This window comes from Petaurus breviceps, unplaced genomic scaffold (assembly GCF_028583685.1).
Source record: "Petaurus breviceps papuanus isolate PSGF00001 unplaced genomic scaffold, PetGlider_PUasm1.0 40, whole genome shotgun sequence".
In the NCBI taxonomy this organism is placed as follows: domain Eukaryota; kingdom Metazoa; phylum Chordata; class Mammalia; order Diprotodontia; family Petauridae; genus Petaurus; species Petaurus breviceps.
Window position 1 is genome coordinate 4,678,420 of NW_027186315.1, and position 16,004 is coordinate 4,694,423.

At 34.8% G+C, this 16,004-nt stretch overlaps 1 protein-coding gene across 3 annotated transcripts in view; it reads left to right on the plus strand.

Annotated features, from left to right (window-relative positions):
* LOC138170876 (cadherin-9) overlaps positions 1–16,004 on the plus strand; it is a 187,462-nt gene that overhangs the window by 115,165 nt on the left and 56,293 nt on the right. For all 3 annotated transcript variants that reach the window (XM_069100360.1, XM_069100361.1, XM_069100362.1), the window contains exon 2: positions 8,514–8,808. In XM_069100360.1, coding sequence (XP_068956461.1) covers positions 8,514–8,808 — 295 coding nt within the window. The remainder of the gene's footprint in view (positions 1–8,513; positions 8,809–16,004) is intronic.

The window sequence follows — 16,004 nt, forward strand, 5'->3', positions numbered from 1 at the left end:
CCTTAACTAAGGTCATAGGTTATCCTGACAAGAAATTCAGTCAGATCCAAAAAATGATAGGAATTTTCCTACAATTTTAAATCTCAAGCAATCCATATATTTTCTCTGAAAACTGGTCCCACACTGGTCAATCAGTTATAGTTTGCATGTTCCTTAAATTGAATACAGACATTTGGTGGAAATGAGACAACTCTTTTTCTGATTGTAATGGAAATGCAGATTTAAAGATCTTCCCTGCCCCTAGGCTAACGTGCACCTGGAGCCTGTGGTGGGAGGCTTGTTTTTCAGTAGATACTTCTTGATTGGCCAGTGGGTCAATAAGGTTGTTACATTCTCTGAGCCAGGAGAAGGCTATATAAGCCCTGATGTGTAGCTTTGTTTTGGGACTCACTTTGAGAAGTGTTCTGTGATTTGATCTGAATTCTGGGAAGCCGTTCTTGAGAGTCCCCCGGCTTTGAAAAACCCAGAATGTGGAAACCCAGATGTTGACTGGGTATGGATGTAATGGTTGGACAGTTTGGAAATCTGTCTACTTGATGTTTCTGTCTTGATAATTATGCCTGTATACTTTGAGATTCAGGATGCTGACCTTTTCTCCTGAATAAGGTAAATGATATATGTCTGACTGATTAAAGTAAGCTTGTTAACCCATTTTGAGTTGCTTTCCTTTAGCAAAGCAGATCCAAGAACCTGTGGTAGCTGCAAACCCTGAGGACGCTTGGGGTGCTTGCTGCTACACTGATGCAGGGAATCATACATGTTCATTGCCCCCCTCCCAATTTGGGATGTGCCTAATATTTCCTCCAATTAAAACACCTTTTAATGTATAATAATCTGTCTCCCCTTTATTGGAGATTCAGTGTTAAAGCTGTGGGGGCCTAATCATGGTTTGTTGAGCAATTGGTATCCATTACTAAATAAATTGAAATGCTCAAAAGCTAAAATATTTATTTCTTCAGTCATTTCATTTTTCCCTGGACATATTATTCCCCCCTAAAATAATAGTAATTAATTCACATGTCCTTGATTAGGAGTCCTTTATAACTGAATAATTTCACTGCTACAGAGAGTGATTCAAAATTGACTTACTCTTTTATAAATAGCCCTAGATGAATGTCTGATTCTTGGAACAAATAACAAAATATTTCTTGAATGGCATCACCTGTCTTTATACAATGATCAAAGTACTTCATTACTCTCCCATTGTTAAAGGAGTTGTTTGCTTTTTTTTTTACTGTTTTAATTAATTAATTGATTTAAGCCATCTCTGTCAGTCTTCTACATTTTTTGGGATGGGGATGTGTGGGGTGTTTTGGAAGACAGGCAGCTCTGGTATGAAGAAATGCTGAACCTTTTTCAGAGCTGCTCATCCACCTCTGGTGTCCACCTGCTTCACCCAACTCTCACCTGTGGGTCTAGGAAACCATGGAATGAGAATCAGCCAAACTCATGTAAACCATCTCCATAGACAGGCTAACCTGGGATGAAGGTAACCCACAGGTCTGAAACCTGTTGATGAGTTAGGAAGATTTCTATTTGCAAGCATGTGAAGACTTTCCTAGATGGAATGGATGGATGAGAACAATGGTCATGAAAGTGGTGGAAGCAGGCACTGTGCAGTGCTTATATCTGGACAGACATCAAGGTCACTCTAATGGCAAGCAAAGAAGTACTTATTGCTTTGTTTCAGCTACTTAAGTATTTAGCACCTTGTTTGAGTTCAAATGTCTTTGAGCCTTGCCCTGATTACATCAACTCTTTGTTAAGAAACAGAACTTGTGTAACCCACAGTGGGGAGAATTTGCTGATGGAACAAGTAGGAGCTAACGACCATATATAAGGAGAAGCCCAAGCTGGGAAGAAGGAAAATTGAGAAGAGAACACTTGGGGTGGCAGAATTGAGAAGGGGAACTTTGTGGTGGCCAGGCACTCTGTTTGCCTGTTCTGTTTGTTTTGATTTCTGTTTGTGATACTTTGTACAGAAGCCGTGGGACCTTACTGGAAGCCCTGTAAGTGGTTGTCTGTTTACAGAAGTCCTGCAGGAGGGAATCACATGTCCTGAGCTGGTACTGATTATTTTTGTTGAGTCCTCAGACCTTGTATGTGGGTCTGTATTGATTTCACAGGAAGATAGTGAATTGATGATGGTGTCAGCAATGTTTATGAATGTTGTTTTGGCTCTTTTAAGCTTTGTCTTCCTAGAAACTGTGAAGGACTTGAGGTAGACTGGACACCATGAGCTTCAATATGGAATGGGAAGTGGACAAGGAATTGGATGAGGAATTGGACGAGGAACTCGACAAGGAGCTGAGAGCTGCCTACCTTTGAATCCAGGTGACAGTTGCGTAAATTGAGGAAGGAACTGGACCCATGGAAGAGGAAGCAGGGAATTTGAGAGCCAGCCTCAAGTCAAGATGAAAAGACATCTCCTTGGGTATGCTGACTGAGAAGATCATGATTTACTATAGCTTAGGGGTGGGAGAACTATGTACTCTGTACCTTGTACCTCTTAAGGATGATTGACTTAAGAATGATTGGAAACTATTCTCCAATTAAGAAAAAAGAAGAGTTTTGGACTGAGTGAATCAGACAATGTGACATAGGGCTAGAAAACTTTGACCTTTGTACTTGGTGTCCCTTAAGGAGCCTTGCTTCTTAAGGATGATTGAGTTAAGGATTTACTAAATGATATGTGGGTACTTTAGTGATAAGTTGTCATGTTATGACACTGTGAATGCTGTACTTTGGTTTCTCTGAATGTTTTGCTTGAATTTACTGCTGAAAAATAAGAGAGTTCACTATACTATGTGATCAGAATGTTAGAGCTATCCAGAGCAGCAGTCTTCTGGAAAACTGCTTGTGCTTGGCTTTGCAATCATCTGCTTCATCCTGGACCATCACCAATCTTTCTGATTTGTCTTGACACTAGAGTTGGTGACTCTGGAAGAAAGAGTGAGACTGATGACTATATGCAACTTTGCATTTTAAAAATCTTATTTTTTTTAATTTAAATTTGTAAAACGTCTTTAAAAATCTATTTGATATAAAAATCAAAACATCACCCATGATGTCACTGGTCTTCTTTGAAAAAGAAGGACAAACAACAACTATTTGGTGTTTGATACCAAAGATGAGAAATGATAGTTTCTTGTGCATACATAGGCTTCTATAAATATAAATAAATAAATACCTCAGGCATCCTTTTCATCTCTGACATGCTGCCATTCTTTTATACAAATCTGACTTAGAAACACACTCCCACTCCCACACCTCAAAAGGAGTATTTTGGAAATCAGAGAACACCTTTTGCCTATATTATATGCCTGCTCTCTATTTACAATAATAATAGTCTGAGAGATTATACCAAACAAATAATTTAGCATGATGTATACAAAAATTTTCAAAGCATTCTGTCTTGGAAGTATTTAACACACCATCAAGCTCAATGCCCTCTTTTCTCAGCAGGAAAAAAAAAAACAACCTAAAACTAATAACCAGATGAGTGGGGAGGCTTTTTAAGGATACATAAAAAATAAATAACAAAACCTCTACTTCAACCTAGATGCTGTGATTCAAGGCTCACATTCTTTTGATGATGCAATTCAAAAAATATTTAATAAGCATCCACTCTGTTGCAGGCACTGTGCTAAGTGATGGGGATATAAAAAAAAAGGAAAAAGAAATTTGTTGCCTTCAAAGAGCTCAAAATGTAATGGAGGAGACAACAAACACATACATCAAATAAGTTATATTTGACTGTATACATGGCTATGTCATGTTGCTTCATCAAAATATGCTTTTTTGAGTATGGGGATATGTATGTATCTTCTGCATATATCACCAAATTTTGTTAAAGATTAATTGTAGAAATAGTGAAGCAGTAGAAAACAGGGAAATCTACATACAGAAAAACAATTCCAAAATATTGCAAATGCAGCAAATCTATTGTTTTATATAGTTTCATTATAGTATGATCATTTTTTTAAACTCCAGAATTTATACAGCATATTGGGTGGTTAACTTGGCATGGCAGTCACTTTTTGAGGTTATACATTTATTGTAATAATGGTTCCACTTTTAAAAGATTTGTTTTTAATTCCTCTTTTCATAGTTTAAGAACCTAGGTCATATTCTTTTAGATATTACCAGGAGTGTCAGAAATTTACTCCTTTGAGAGTGGCTTTGGAAAGAGCTAAAGGTCATTCAGAATTAATGTGAATACAGCTGCTATAATTCCATTTTTTTCCAAAACATAGAGTTGGACATGGAAATAGCAAACCAGTCCAGTATTTTTGACAAGAAAACCCCAAATGTGGTCACAAAGAGTTGGATGGGACTGAATAACAACAAGAAATATTATGGAACTGGTTTTATTTTATGGCTTCTTAACTAACTCTGAAGGAAACTCCAAAAGATGAGTGCCAAAAAAGGTTTCAAGCAATGGCAGTATTATTGAAAAAAGTTCATAATTCCCCAATTTTGGAAGGACACCACCAACAACAAAAATCTCACTTAGAGGTCCTGTTTCCATGTTTGATTTAGGAAAAGAATTAATTTAATTTCATTATTGTCACACCTTACATAAATACCTTGACAGCAAGATTGTAAAGTCAATCACGAGCAGCTCTCCTAAGGCCTGCTGCTGTGAATAACTTTAAGGATCTAATAATATAGTATACTGAACTCTCTATTTATTCAGCAATAAATTAAAGCAAAACATTCTAGAAACTAAAGCACAAAAATCACAACAATACAACATAACAACTTATGAGTAAGTTGGCCACATAGTCTTAACATCTACCCCTAGGTCACATTAAATCACTATCTCCTCAGTCAACACAAAGTAACCAAGTAAAATCTTCTTTCATCTTAACTTGAGACTGGCTTTTAATCATCCTTAAATCAGTCATCTTTAAGGGATAGCACAAAGTACAAACACTATCCACCCCTAGGTCACAGTAAGTTACTATCACTTCAGTTAATACAGAATATCCAAAGTAAAATATTCTTTCATCTTGACTAGAGGCTGGCTTCCACACCCCATGGCTCCTCTTTCACAGACTGATTGCTCCCAGCTCTTGCCTGGATTCACATATGGGTAGCTCTCTGCTCCAGCTCTATATCTCAGCTCATGGGGACAGCTCCATGCCAAGCTCTTCATTTTTTCATTTTTTAGAAAAACAAAACTTAATAGGGCTACAAAATTATTTACACACATTAAGCTTAACAGAGAAGTAAAAGTATTTACACGCATTAAGCTTGATAGAGCTACAACAACATCTATCGACATTGCCACCACTATCATCTCAATTTACCTTCTTTCTGACAAAGTAATACCAATCAACAGAGAAGGCTTCTGTTTGAGAAATCAAACAAAAATCAACAGTAAAATCCTAAATTTTCTGTAACAACAATAAAGTACCCTTTCAGGACTTCTGTAACAACAATAAGTCCTCTCTTGAAACAGACAGAATGCTTCTGTCTGACAAAGGAACATAAACAGAGAAAGAATAACAGACACAGTGCTACAGAGTGCCAACATCACAAACATTCTCTCTCTTAGTTCTGCTCATTCCCAGCTCTGCTTGAGCTTTTCTCTGCTCTGTACCTTCCTGTTCTACTCTTTCAGCAAGTTCCACCCACCATAGGCTCCATGTGATTACATTAGACCTATTAAGGACAGAGAAGGTCTCCAAATCCCATGTCCTATTAAGAGCAGGGAAGGTCTTCAAAATGTCTTAAGCCTATTAAAGGCATCACAATGTAATACTGTTTCCAACAGAGACTCTTGATAGAATCAAAGGTGACGTTCAAAGGTACTTGGTTAAAACAAGCAGCAAAGTACTACTTAGCTCACCATTACAAATATATACAGAATTTAGTGTAAATTTTGTTTTCATCAGTTTTTAAAAATTAATAGTCCTTTTGAAAATTAGCTTACGAAACTGCCCCAAACATAGTTTATGGTAGCTAAAACTTGCTTATTGAATGTGTGAGATATCCATGCTTTTTCAACAACTTGTCTTTCCAAATGATTCTTGAATGAAGTTCAAATTCCTGAGTATAGATTTTAAGAACATTTAAGATGTAACTCCAAAGTACATTTTATTGATGTAATTTTCCTCTCTCACAAAGTGTACAACTTATAAAGCTGACCAAACCCATCAGACTTCAAATGCCATAGTTTTGTTAATATAATTCTTTCTCTTTTGTGTGATTTCAGACTCAAATAATCCCTCCTCCATGAAAACATTTATGATCCTTGAAGGTGGAAACAGCTATTTCCTCAACTGAATCCCATGTTGTTGTTTTTCTCTTCTACACTTAAATTCTAAATTTTACTATTTCTCTGATTCTGTTTAACTACCTGGTCCCAACTTCCACTACCCATCTTGTGATACTCTCATTTCTCTTTTTTTCCCTCTCCTTTTGAACCTAGATAATCCAATTGACATAGAGAAAATTTAATAAATTAAATTAATTAATCTACGTTCTTCACGTTAATACTTTTTTTTGCTTCTTGGAGGGCAATTGTGGTTAAATGACTTGCCCAAGGTCACATGGCTTGATTTTGTGTTAAGTGTCTGAGGCTGAATTGACTCCAGGGTCGGTGCTCTATTCACTGTGCCACCTAGCTGCCCCTACATCAATACATTTTTTAAAAGTCTTTGCATCACTATCAATTCACAACTGCATTGTTAGATACACATTTATCTAATCCTTCTACATTGTTTTATATGCGAGGATCAGTTTGTTTTTGTTTTTGTTTCTTTTACTTTTTCTTGATGTTTTATGAAACACTGGGATGTCTCTGTTCAGTATCTAGAAAAAAAATAAAATGTCATTTACCAGTTTAACTCAAAATTTTATTGGTATCATTATTTCATTAATAAGTTTGGACACAGAATGTCATTTTCCAATGGAACTTTGCAAAAAAGTCTATTAATATTCATTGTCATATTTGCTAGATTTAGATTTAGGCTTTGTAAAAAGATATGTATCGGGGTGGCTAGGTGTTGCAGGGAATAAAGTGCTGGCCCTGGAGTCAGGCTTAACGGAGTTCAGTTCTGGCCTCAGACACTTAACACCCACACACAAAAAAACTAGCCGTGTAACTTTGGGGAAGTTACTTAACCCCAATTGCCCTCCAAAAGGCAAAAAAAAAAAAAAGATAAGTTTTTTGAGAATTGTATTTCAAAATAATTTATTTAGGAGCAGCTATGTGAAACAGAGAATAGAGCACTGACACTGGAGTCAGGAGGACCTGAGTTCAAATCTAGCCTCAGACAATTGACACACTTACCATCTGTGTGACCTTGGGCAAATCGCTTAATCCCAATTGCCTTGCTTTCTCCAAAAAATAATAAGAATAATTTATTTACTTTATGACTATGAGTTTTACTCTAATAATTTAAGAAAGTATCATTCTGAGAGGAGATTCTTGAAATTCACCATATTGCTAAAGGGAGCTGTAACACACACACAAAACTGGTTAAGAACCCCTGTTCAAGGAACACTCTAGGTGACTCCTGGGACCCCTGAGAAAGGAAATGCATCTATTCAGACTAGATATAGATTCTTATAAACTTTATAACTCTTACTCAAAATCATGATGATTTATTAAATGAACACATTGAATTGAACAGATGTCAGTTTTGTTGTTGTTGTTATTGGTATAGCAAGGTATAGGCTTTAATTGGAGAAGCTTGTGACATGTTATTTTTTTTAACATGGTGAGTAGTAAAAGATCATATGTAAACTGAAACATATATGCCAGTATGTGATTATGGATCAAGATACCATATTTATATATAGAAACAACCAAATAATGTCAGGAAAAGTGAAACCACATTGAATCCATTATTTTATACAAAGACAAGTCAGGACACAGTGAAAGAATAATTAAAAACATAAGCTATAACTATTTTGATTGCCATATAAAAACTTTAAATATAGAAATTTCTTGAAGTTGTATGCCATTGTCTTTACTAATATAAGGGCTATTTTATACAGAGAAGCAAAATGTTTTCTGTCTCTCTGTGATCTATTTGTAAAGTTCTTAAATATAAGAAATTTCTTAAAGCTGTATGTCACTGTCTTTAATAATATAAGGACTATTTTACACAGAGAAGCAAAATGTTTTGTATGTCTATGATCTATCCATTTGTAAAGCAATAGAGCAGCAGACCTTTCTGATCTTCATTGAAAAGAGTTCTTGGGAATTTAAAATTGGCTTGAATGATGTCTCATGTTTGCTGTTATTTTATTTTAATGCTACTTTCTTATCATGCATATGCCCTCATAGCTTTATCCATTTGTTTAGTGATTTTTGAGTGTGACAGAATCTGAAATTTGCAATTTTTTTTCCAACCATAAGACAAAATGAAGATAACCATTGCTGACCCCAATTATAGTTAAGATTTGAACAGACTTATTCATATGTGCTGAATGATTTGGTAATGACAATAGATACATTTATGGATATTTTTTTTTCTTTTTCTACTTCCCTGAAGCTACACACTGACCAAGATAAAGGAGATGGAAATTTAAAATACATATTAACAGGAGATGGGGCTGGCAGTTTGTTCATTATAGATGAAAATACAGGTGATATTCATGCTGCAAAGAAATTAGACAGAGAAGAAAAATCCTTGTATGTGCTCCGTGCCAAGGCTATAGACAGGAAAACTGGAAGACAAGTGGAGCCTGAATCTGAATTCATCATTAAAATCCATGATATCAATGACAATGAACCAAAATTTACAAAGGAATTATATACTGCCAGTGTTCCAGAAATGTCTGGGGTCGGTAGGTATAAAATTTTCTCATACATAATTAAATATTTTTGGCTAGGACAATTACAATTGACAGCATGTGTGATCATTGTTTATAATAAGAAATACATGTAAAATTATTTGGCAGCTATTTGATTTTTTGTTTAAGTTCAATCTACCTTAAATGTTTTGTTTTTTTCTTTTTATCCCCCCCATAAAGCAACTTCTACTAAATGTCTGTTCAAACAAATCAACTGTTTAGGGGGAATGACAACTGTGTTTAAATCTGACAATCTCAGTGAAGAGGAAATATGGTGGCATAGTGGATAGAGAGCTGGGCCTGGAGTATAAATGACCTGTCTTAAACACTTATTAGGTGTCTGACCTTGGGCAAGTTACTTAACTGCTACCTGCCTCAATCACCTCATCTGTGTAAAAGGGATAATAATGCTGCTTATCTCCAAGGCTAGAGTTGTTGTGAGGATCAAATGAGATAATAATTGTAAAATGTTTAGTATAGTACATAACACATAGTAAGCACTATATACATGCATACATACATATACATAAAATTATAAAATTGTATAAATTTGAGGAAAATAATTGGACATCTTTTTTAAATTGTATATCCCATTGTATTTGTATGGTACTTAGTACATTTCAATATCCATATATATATATATATATATATGTCTCCTTTAATTTTCACAATAACCCTGTGAAGTAAACTGTTTTCCTTGTACCTCTAGGGTGGAAAATAAACTACAAGATTCTAAAATCAGGATAGGCTAAAGACCAGTTGGGAAAGCACAGATCTTATTTTAAAATTAAAGAAAAACAAAATGAATATATGCTTTATGCATAGTATTGTGGTGAAATTCTCCAATATCACAGAAACATTCAAGGACGATAGTCCCAATCAGTTGTACCACAGCATTTTAAATTGACAGATAAAACCTGTGTGGCCCACCTAGACTATTCCAAAAGGGCCCTAAATTCCATAATTATCAAGAAAATATCTCTTTTACATTTTTTCAGTTGTAGCTTCACTGATTCTGATTAGGATCAAGAATTGAAATATTTATTTTTTTGAGAGATAGTTGAAGCTAAAAATGTCATAAAAGTCCTAAAATCCATTGCTTGAGGTAATATTTTTTTTCCTGAAAAAAGAAAAGAAATTGCTTTACCCTTTGGTAAAAAGAAAATAAACCTGTTTCCAGTCAAATGCTATGGAATTCCTTCTTTTTGTGAGCCACCTTCTCTTAAATTCAGGGGCAGCTTATATAAGATTACCTTCTATGGTCTGCTAAAGACTGGCACGGCTTCCTCAACCTTTCCAAGTGTCTCCCTCTAATTGTTTCCAAGACTGTATTGTTGTTCCAGTTCTCTTGTTAAATCTATCGCTTGGATTGCTTATTCTTTCTTCCACAGTCACTCTCTAATAGAAGATCCTCATCTTCCTCATTTAGTATTGCTGTCATCATCATTTCATTATTGTTATGATTATCTTAGTGGTATTTGGACCTATAATTTCAATAGGAGAGGGAATTTCCTGTGAGGAACCTCCCTTACCCAGGACAGAGCATTTACTGTTTTGCAGTTTAAAGCCTTAAGAATCTCTTAGGGCAGGACCTCTTTAGCTTTTTCCACTCATCAGCCTTTCAGCACTTTTTAAACTGTATGTCGCAAACCCATATGGTAGCTAAGGCTTTAAATGGTTTACTTGGGTTCACACAACTGCTATGTGTCAGAGACAAATATTAAACATGAGTTCATTCTTACAGTATGTCTAAGCTTCTATCCATTATGTCAAACTTTCCCTTAAGAATATCTAATTTTGGTATATAATAATTCACCTTAATTCATATTAGTCCTAAGTTTCTAATGCCTAATCATGGGATATTTTAAAATGTTAATATTAACCAAAGGCACAAAACATTTCAAGTGCTTGGAATAGAGACTCTTGAATAATTATCTGATAGGCATTTGTCAAGGACATTTCATGAAGTTTAGTCTTTTTAGTTATGAAAACTTTTTCTTGTTTTTGTTCAAGGCCTTCTCATGCTGTATCACAAAGAACTATACAGGTATTAGGGCAAGGTAGAAAGTAAACTTTTCAAAGAGGTGTTGCTGTGGGGCATAAATTTCCACAGTGAAGGCTAAGATATCTACCTGTATAAATAATCCCCCACTTCCAAAATCCTCATCTAAGTAAAAGAAATAGTCATGTCTAGTTAGCAATTGTTTTTCACAAAAATAATGATTTGTATAACTTCATTTCTGAGGTCTGATGTAAAACTTGAAATTGATTACTGTGAGAAAACTCAATAAGTAAGGAACCACATACCTATTATTGGGAGACTGCTTCTCAGTATTGTAGAAAATTATCTTAAGTCATTAACCTGCAAACTGGGGGGCCAATATACTCTGAGAAAGTTATTTTCCTGATTTTGAGGTCCTTATGCCAATGAAAACATAGTCCTGGTTAACAGCAACAACAACAATAATAATGCAGCAAGGGTGTTGAGTCTGTAGTCCAAGGGTCTAGATTTGAATCCTGACACTCACATTTGTGAGCTGAGGAGCAAAAGGCAATTAAGCAACCTGAGACTATTTTCTCACCTGAAAAATTAGGATAAATAGTAATACTTGCAACACTACTTCACAGGATTGTTTTGAAGAAAATGCTACATAAAACATAGGATTCTTCTAACAATGTTGATGGTCACATCGGAAATATTGGTGGATCCAGGGTCAAGTCAGCAAATGAATGAAGTCTCTTCCATTGCCTAGTTTTAGCCAAGAGTGAAATTGATACATATCACTCATACAAGCATGCTGTTTTCTCATTGGACTAATACTTGTTTTTTGTGTCTTGATTTTGGATGGTTTTTGTAATGGTCTGTATTGCTTTGTTCAATTTATAATCCAAATGAATTTACCTAGTAAAATAGATTGCCTGTGTCACTCTGGGCAAGCAATTTAACCTCTGTTTGTCTCAGTTTTTTTTTTCTATTATAAATGGAAATTAATAGTAATCCCTACCTCCCTTGGTTATTATAAGGATCTATAGTGCCAACGGGATAACTCTGAATCATAAAATTTAACAAACTCTCCACATGAAAGACAGAAGCAAAATTTTTATTCAAACACCAGAAAACTGAATCCCAATACTAGAAAGCCAAGGTGATCATAGCAACAAAGAAATCCATACACAATAACAATGCAGGAGGCACCGCCCTCTGCAAGCCTTTCCCCTGCTTGGGCCTTCCCACAAAAGAACACTTACAGATCTCTGCCTGCTTCTGCTCTCTCCCTTAGCTATAACTATTCTGACCCATTTCCTCCCAGCTCTGCTCCACCCTTACTGTTTCCACCATTCAGCAAGCTCATCCCAAAACAGGCTCGTGTGATTCAGGCTTCCATGTGACTCAACCAAATCCCATGGGCCTATTAATGGATGGGAAAGATCTTCCAATTAAGCAAAAATACATTAACAATGCAGTATCAAATAAGACAGTCGTTGCAAAATACTTAACCCTGCACCTGGCACATAGTAAGTGCTCAGTAAATATTTGCTATTAATGTCAAGTAATAAAGATGACAGAATTTCACCTTTAACCTTTACTTCCTTAGATAAATATAATGGTTTCTAGAAGAAAAGGAGGGTAAATGTCTTTTAGTAAACCAACCTTTTCTTCTTTTGGCTAAACTAGAGAAGCTTTCTAAGCTGAGAACTATGTATTTCTTTTCATCAGGAAAGCTAGAATAATTCACTAGGTACATAACAATTTTGATTTTTCTTATTTCCCTTCCTGTCTCTCATGTGGATGTTCTTATAAAAATGTTTTCTTCTTATTGGTAATATTTAGTATTTTAAGCTTTTAAAACTTTCATAGACTATTATCCCATAATAATGAATACATTTTTTCAGGTTGGCCACACTGATTTAGCAATATGATTCTTTCATTTGCATTAGTGAGAATACTGTAATAATTCACCAAAAACTTTTCACCCTAATTATTTGTAATTCCATGTGAAATCAACATACTAAAAATAAGCAATAGTGACTTTTAGAATGCAGTATGAAATGAAAGATTGATTTTTCTCTGTATATGTTCTTTCTTTGCTTAGCTCCCTCTTTTCACCCTATTGTCACTGTAAAATGGTGTATGTATGATGTAACTTTGTAGAATTTTATTCCTCACCTAGAAGTTCCTTCTAGCTCTTGTTTTTTTATACATCAAAAGCATAATCTAGTATTACAAGGATCACTCTAACTCCTTTACCTTAAAAATGAGACAATTCAGACCCCAAGAGATGAAGCAAATCTCTCCAAATCACACAGCTAATTTTTATTTTGTTGAAAGAATGTTGGTTTCAGAGAGAGGACCTGGAGTTAAATTCCTTTTCTGACTTTCACCAGCAGGGTCACCTGTTTCTTACTTATGAATCAAGCAATCAAAAACATTGATTAAATATTCTATAGGTTTCAGCTTCCTTATATGCAGAATGAGGGTCCTGAGGTACCTTATCTTGAAGGTTCATTCTGTCTTTACATCTAGGATAAAATAATTCACAGATGTTTCTGTCCTTGATCATTTGCATGTGGAAAAATTTTTAAGCTTCTCAACTAAATGTTAACTTTGTAAGTTCTCTGCTTACAAAAGATGACTTTATTAAAAAAATATAATGAGAAATATTTAAATTTTGTTTTCATCATCCCATGAGCAGATTTGACCAAAAATAAGCTCCATGGGCCAATAAGCAAATGGTGTTCAGATAGGATGTGACCCATTAGGGTTATGGGAGGTATGATACACTTTTAAGAGTGCTAAGATATTAAAACTAAATTCATTACTATATTTCCAGGCTGCTTTTCTGCGAGTTATAGTAGTATCAGTAATAAAAATAGAAATAATAGTAATAGTAGTAGCAGCAGCAGCAGTAATAGTAGTAGTTGTTGTTTTTTTTTGCTGCAGTTTTTTTTAACAAACAAGACCACATTTTAGCTAACATATTAGCCACCAACAATAAAATGAACTAATAAATTTCATTGGATTTCCAAATATTATATTAGCCATTCATTTTCATTTATATATAATTAATCTTTGAAAATAATTATAAGACTAAATGTCTTTCACAATGCATGATCTTTTTATTTTATTTTAAATAATTTTTGATCAAAGGCTATACATAGATCATATACTGAAGGGCTAATTAATTAAGCTTGGATAATACTGCCCACTCTCCCCTTGCTAACATATGTGCTAATTACACATATGATAATGTTGCCATAAATGAAAATGCCAAATTAGCTTTACTACCTTCCCTTTATTTTCTTCTAAAATTGGGGAAAAAAAATTCTTAAGGCATAAATTTTGATGTTTTTGCAAGCCTACTTTCTGATTCATAAGTAAATTCCTATGAAAATGTATAAATAATTATGCAGTGTTTCCTTTTTCGTCTTTGAGCAAAATACAATGAGGCAAAATTAAGACATTGCTTAATAAATGAACTTACCTAGGTTCCTTGAGAGTAAAGATAATGCTTTACTTACCATTATGTTCCCCCAGGGTCCAGCAACAGTTTGTGTTACAGAGTAGATTCCTAATGACTGTTCATTGAATTGAACTGAATAAACTATGCATGGAAAAAATAACAGATACAATATAATCTATTTCTATTCTCCAACATCATCTTTGACAAGGGTCTCCCTACTTAGAATATGAAGTCACAGTTAATTTAACATTATATTTTCAATGTAAAGGGCAACAGTTGGTTTTTGACAGCACAACCTGAAAATGTCTGAGAACAGATCATTTAAGATAGATTTTAAAATAGCCAGTTCAAATTAGGGATTTGACCATTTGATTTTCAGTGTGGAATAGATCTCCAAACAGATTGTTTTCAACAGTGAGGAAACTATATTATCTTTTTTAAATGCATTTTTTTATTATCTTTTAGTTTTCAACATTCATTTCCACAAGATTCTGAGTTACAATTTTTCTCTCTGTGTCTCCGCAACCCCCCACCCCAAGACAGCAGGCAAACTGAATACCCCTTCTCCCAAACAGTTCTCTTTTATGTCCTCCCTCATGCTCCCTCCTTATTTTCTTGTAAGGCAGAATGGATTTCTATACCCCGTTGCCTGTGTATCTTATTTCCCGGTTACATGTAAAAAAAAACATTAACATTTACTTTTGAAACTTTGATTTCCAGATTTTTTCCCTTCTTACCTCCTCACCACCCCCACTGGGAAGACAATCAATTCAATATATGTTGTACATGTGTAGTTAAACAAAACATTTCCATAGTAGTTATATTGTGAAAGACTAATTATATTTCTCCTCATCCTATCCCACCCCCCACTTATTCTATCTTCTCTTTTGACCCTGTCCCTTTTCAAACATGTTTCCTTCTAATTACCCCCTTCCCAGTCGGCCTTCCCTCCTATCATCCCGCCTCTTATTGTCACCCCCCCCCCCTTTTTTCCTGTAGGGTAAAATACCCAATTGAATGTGTATGTTCTTCCCTCCTGAAGCCAAATACAATGAAAGTAAGGTTGACTCATTCCCTTTCACTTTCCTGCTCTTCTCCATTGTAACAGTTTTCTCTTGCTTCTTTTATGTGAGATTATTTACCCTATTCTATCTCTCCCTTTCTCCTCCCAATATATTTATCTCTCCTCTTAATTTTATTTTTTAGATATAATCACTTCATATTCAACTCATCCTGTGTCCTCTGTCTACTATCCTTATACTAAGAAAAGTTTCCTGAGTTGAAATTATTTTTTTCCATGTAGGAATATAAATAGAACATTTTTAATAAATTCCTTATGATTTCTTTTTCCTGTTAACCTTCTCTTGCTTCTTTATTTGAAAGTCAAATTTTCTGTTCAGCTCTGGTCTTTTCCTCTATTTTACTGAATGTCCCTATTTTCTCCTGAAGTATTTTACTGTTATTTTTTTACTTAGTTTTGCTGGGTAGGTGATTCCTGGTTTTAATCCTGCTCCTTTGACGTCCAGAATATCGTATTCCAAGCCCTTTGATCCCTTAATGTAGATGCTGCTAGATCTGGTGTCATCCTGATTGTGTTTCCAGAAACTCAAATTGTTTCTTCCTGACTGTTCATAATATTTTCTCCTTCACCTGGGAACTCTGGAATTTGGCTATGATTACTAGGAGTTTTCTTTTGGGATCTTTTTCAAGAGGTAATCTGAGAAATCT